This window comes from Miscanthus floridulus, chromosome 6 (assembly GCF_019320115.1).
Source record: "Miscanthus floridulus cultivar M001 chromosome 6, ASM1932011v1, whole genome shotgun sequence".
NCBI classification, from domain to species: Eukaryota; Viridiplantae; Streptophyta; class Magnoliopsida; order Poales; family Poaceae; genus Miscanthus; species Miscanthus floridulus.
In genome coordinates this window covers 98,140,790-98,146,322 of record NC_089585.1, presented here as the reverse complement: position 1 = coordinate 98,146,322, position 5,533 = coordinate 98,140,790, and the positions used below count along the sequence as shown (strand labels likewise).

General features: G+C 47.5%; 1 protein-coding gene across 1 annotated transcript; it reads right to left on the bottom strand.

Moving 5' to 3' along the window:
* Positions 1 to 3,333: 3,333 nt before the first annotated feature.
* Positions 3,334 to 4,327, bottom strand: LOC136458741 (uncharacterized). The gene has a single exon (XM_066458673.1). It carries the CDS (start codon positions 4,209 to 4,211, stop codon positions 3,576 to 3,578), a length of 636 nt encoding a protein of 211 aa, XP_066314770.1. The 5' UTR covers positions 4,212 to 4,327; the 3' UTR covers positions 3,334 to 3,575.
* Positions 4,328 to 5,533: the final 1,206 nt, after the last annotated feature.

Here is a 5,533-nt window from a genome sequence, read left to right as displayed (position 1 = left end):
TGTTTTCATGTGGTGTAACTAGGTTGAGCAAGTAGTGATATATATAACAACCCTAACTGGATCTTTGATTTATTTTTCCAGTTAGATCATCCATCTTGAGCAGAGTTGAAGGCAGTCCAAAGTGAATGAAATCTTCTACAAAGAAACATACCTGGTCAGTTTATGCTGATTACATTTTTGTCAATTTTTTGTTTTTTGTTTTCACAAACTGCCACAAACTATAGGTTAGCATGTTGTTTGACTAGTTGCAGGACACAATAAACAAGTGACTCCATTGTAGCTTGGAAAATAATTATCTATTCATCTCTTTTGGTACTAGCAGGTTAGTAGGCTAGTAGTAGCCAATAGCTATTCGATTGTACTGTAATGCAATCTTCGGGATTGCAATTTGAAGTTCGTTTCAGAGTAGCAGCGAGTGATTTCCTCCTCTGTCTTGCAAACTCCTTTTTCTAGCTACAATATTTTATAATTCAAGTACCCATTACATGACATTTAATTGGTTGGTAGCTTTCTATGAAAATCAGCAGCATGAGGTCCTTTCTCTGCTTATTTAGCTAACTTTTAAGTGTAAATCAGCAGCCTCACAGGGAATGTATAACATGTTAAGTTATATAAATTAAGAATAGCACTAGCAATACTTAACAGGTCCTTGCACAAGGGATCATCTATTTATGCAAAGTTAAGAACAGATACTTATTATTTTAGCATGACCTTATATGAATTTACCTATTTATGCTCAGGTTGTTGTTGTCCAACATGTAGGGAGCTAGCAGAGGCAACCACAGAGCTCACAGTACACGCCACTACAGGACAAGGACCTGTCCTCATGTTCAAGCCAAATAGAACTAGGATGTGGCTAGGCTCTGTGGTGAGTTGCATGGCTCTAACGATGTAATTAGATTTTTGTCAATTGCTAGCACATAAAGGATTGATTTATGTAGTTCAATATTCAATTCAACAATCTTATATAGTTCTGTGATATATAAACTATTTTATGATATATAGACTATGTGATACATACTGTTGCAAATAGATCCTAGATTGTTTTCCTTTACATGGGCTGCAATTGCATATTTTTTATTGAGAAAAAGCTTCCTGGAAACTTGAGATAGGAGCTGGTGATATATGTACAGTTTGTAGGCAAAAAATGATCTGACCTTGAGATAGGAGTCGTGATAATTATTTATTTATTTTTTATTCATCTAAACTATTTCATTGAACCCTGATGCAAACAAGTAAAAACAAGAGATATGACGAGATCTAATTTGCATGTGTTTGTACCGCAACATTAGCTTGAGTAGCACAAGTGTTAATTGACTAGTTAGATTTCTTTGGAGCATCTATTTACTACATGATTTGACTTGCTCGGCACATAAGTAAGCTTCAAAGATACAGAAAACAAAGTCTCAATATGAGGCCTTCAATTTTTCTCTAAGTACCAATCTACATACACATTATTTAAGATCCAATTAATTTAACAAAAAATAAAGCATAGTAACTTTACCTGATCATGGATCTATGTTAACATGTTACTGATTGCATCTTAGGTTTTGGTTTCATGGTCTACTACGGTGCTAGTTAGCAAGTTTGTGGATGATTTGACACTCAAAGCTGATTTAGGTGCTAGTCTATCTCTTTTGGATACAGGTAGCTGATAATGTAGACTTATCATTGATGAATCATTGATTCATGTTTGTAATGGCTGACCATATATGTATGTCTTAGTGAGTGTTTGGCTGACCATATATGGATACGGTGCTATTTGTATGAGAAACGTGCACAATGATGTTACTTTTGTATTAATTTACAGCCAAATGGCCTTTTATTTTTTTAAATGCATTTAAATGATCTCGTTAAACCATCAGTCGCTAAAAACATTTGTAACTTCAAATTGTCTGTCGCTATAGAGTATTGGCAGGCTATCTGTCGCTAAAGAGTAGCAGTAGACTATCTGTCGCTAAAAAAATTCAGGGCAACGAACTATCTGTCGCTAAAGATTTTCAGGTACAGGACTTACACCGTCTACAGAAGTATATCGCTATAACTTTTTAGTGTCAGATTGTCTGTCGCTGTAGCCGCTTTTAGCGTCAGACCGTCCATCGCTAATCTTGGTGTTGTGGTGTAGTGTTAGTTCTCTAATTGCGTGGTCATTATCACCAAAACCCACAATTCTTGCTTGATTGCACTTTCACTCCCTCTCTACCGCGCCTCCCGCTAGCCTTCCTCTCCACCGCCGCTGTGCCCGCACCGCCACGGCGGCTCCCCCATGACCGCATCGCCGCAGCGTGCTCGCCATGCAAGACCGCACCACCCAATTAATGTTGTCGTCTCTACCACGGGCATCACATGTGCCCTATAGTCGGGGGTAGCCGCTCACCGAGGGCCGCACAGCCACCGGTCCGCTACCATCCCCCTTCTCCACCGCGATCGCATAGTCGGCTCCCCCTGTGTCGTGCTTCGCCCGCCTGGCTGCCATGTTTTGCTGAAAGCGCATGTTGCAAGAGTATGTTTCGAGTGTTTCATATGTTTCAGAGGTATGTTGCAAGTGTTTCAGATAGAAGTTGCAAAAGTAGATCAAGATGTCGTAATGGTTGTACACGTATGTTGTTAAGGTCTGTTATCAATGTTTCATCTGTGTTTTATAGATGCATGTTGCAAGTGTGTTTATCTGGATGTTGCATATATTTCACACATACGTTGCATGCGTTTTATCTAGATGTTGCGTATGTTTGCAATGGTTTTCAAATGTTTTTAGGTGTGTTTTTTTCAAACGTTTCAGAAGCATGTTTCAAGTGTTTTATCTGTCTTCAAACGTATGTTGCAACTGTTACATTTGGATATTTCAAAAGCAAATCGGATGTTGCATCTCTCCTCCTTACCTTCTGTTGCATTGTCTCATTGTGTCCTCCTCTCTGCGCCGGCAGTGCATCCATATGATGTTGCGGCCGGGTCCTTCTGGATCAGAAGCGCCGCCCCCTTCCCCTCTTGTCGCTCGGGCGGCGCGGGCCCCGCGTGGAGCACGAGAAATGGAGTGCAGCACGTGGACGTCCGTCCGGACGTACGGGCGCTAGCATTAGCGGAGCCAAGATGAGCACCTCGGGGGGCTAATCAATAGAAATTTAGAACAAATATCGAAGATTAACGATGAAATCACGTTTTTGCTACAGTAAATGTAAAGAAAACCGCCCGCTGGATCCGCCACTGGGCGCTAGCACTGCCAGGACGAACAAAAAGCTGCTAGTCAAGGAACATTGCTGCACATACAACTATTTGAGGACAACTGCACTACTCAAGTTGCGTTTTAAATGTGATGGTTAAGATCACATGGATGGAAACTCAAAATTATTTAGTTTCTATTTATATCGCTTCTCAAAATTATATTGATCCAACCCGTTTCCTCTCTGTCCAAAATAAATGGAAAAAGAGACAGCACCAAAAAAAAAGAGTACCGCTATTTTACACAACAAGGTGAATATGAATAGAGAAGAAACACCTATGAAACTATGAGGCTATCAGAGAAACAGCCTTTGCCATCTCTCTGTTTGGCTGGCCTTGACCATTATTGACTGGCACCGTCAGCATACGTAGCTCTCTTCCTGAATGGTCTCCAGCGTGGGCCGCCTGGACCGCCGTCCGCCGCCGCTGAGCCGCTGCTTGAGCTCCTCGATCTCCGCCGCGGCCGCCGCGTCGTCGACGGCCATCTCCTCCAGCTTCGGTGCCCTCCGCTTGGGCGCGTCCATCTCCTGAAACCCAAGGGACCCGGCGGCGGCGGCGGCCTCGAGCACCTCGGGCGGCGCGACGACGACAGCGGCGACCTTGGCCGTGGCGGCGGGAGACGACGCCGGCCTCATCCTCCTCCGGCTCCTCGTCGCGCACGCCTGCTTCTCCCCGCTGGCCACCACCGCGGCAGCCAGGCGCGCCACGTCGGCGGGCGCCACGGGGGCGCCCAGGCGCTTCATGGGGAGCGCGGCGTACAGCGCGCCGCGGACGAGCGCCTCGTCCGCCGGGAGCGCCTCGATCCGCCGCCCCGGGTGCAGCGCCCGCGCGTCCGCCAGGAAGTGGCCCGGCGCGTCGAGCATCAGCTCGGCCGCCGTGGCCGGGAGCGCCACCTGCCGCACCCGCCCGTCCGGGAGCACGACCCTCGCGCCGCTGCTGGCCCTCCCGGCCCCGGCCGCCGTCCCCGCCAGCGTGCACGACGCGAAGTTGCCCATGGAGCTCGAGGAGGAGCGTAGGAGTGTGTGGGAGGGGGGCCCGGCGGTTTGCTGCGAGATTGCGTGCGTTTGGGTTTGGCTGCGTTACGGTGGGCGATTTTATATAGGTGGAGTGTGTCGTCGGGGGGGGGGGGGGGGGGGGGGGGGGGGGGGGGGCCGAGGGAGAGCGGCTGCGAGCGGATGGCGGATGGTGCTCTCGCCTGCCTGGGCTTTGCTTGCGGGAACGCGTGCGATGGAAGTGTGCGGAGAGCCGGAGACGGTGACGGCGGTGGTGATGGGATGGGACGGGCTTGTGTTGTGCTGGTGCGTGCGAGAGGGACGGACAACCAAAAAAGTTTGGAGTCGAGTCAAGGGGAAAGGGGTGCCGGTGGTGGCCAGGTGGGTGGGTTCAGGTCGCCGTCGAGGTGGAATTGCGCGTGGGACCGACCGACCAAGGGTGCCGCCGGGGGTCCGGTCCGGTCCGGGTCAGGTTGGGCTAGTCGCTTTGGGGCTGGCACTGGAAATCCAATGGGCATGGCTGCTTCCGCCGCCGGTGGCGCGACGACGCAGCGTGGTGGACTTCCGGAGGACGAGGTGTGTTCAGAATTGTTTTTTCCTTTTTCGTGTCAGCCAGCCGGTCCGGAGCGCCGGGCACCTGAAAGCTCAAAGCCTGGATGGAACCTGCTACCGCTACCTGTCTATACTCTGTAGTCACGCACAGCTATGGGCGTTTGTATCACTTCGGGGGTGTTTGGTTCCGTAGTCGTTTTTAAAATTCAATGCACATCGAATATTTAGAAACTAATAAAAAATATTAAATATAGATTAATTACAAAATCAATTACATAGATAGAGGCTAATTTACGAGACGAATTTTTTAAGCCTAATTAATCTATCATTAGCATGTGTTTACTGTAGCACCACTTTGTCAAATCATGGACTAATTAGGCTTAAAAGATTCGTCTCACAAATTAGTCATAAGTTATATAATTAGTTTCGTAATTAGTCTATATTTAATACCACATGCATATGTCCAAATATTCGATGTGATACAAATTTTAGGAGCTCCTGAAACCAAACGGGCCTTCGCCAGAGGCCAGACCAGAGACAGATGGCTTCATCGGAATTCACAATTATTGCATATTCCTGCACATTTCCTCTAGATATTTCCTATACAACAGGTGCCTGGAATCGATCTCGAGTGTCGCTCTCCACACGCTGACGAGAGGTTTCGAGGATGGGCTTGTTGGTTGGATGTGCTATCTGTCGGTCTGGCTACAGAAAAAAGGGTTTTAGGGAAGGCAGGTGCAGGGCCAAAGTAGCGAGGCGGCGAGGCCACCGCC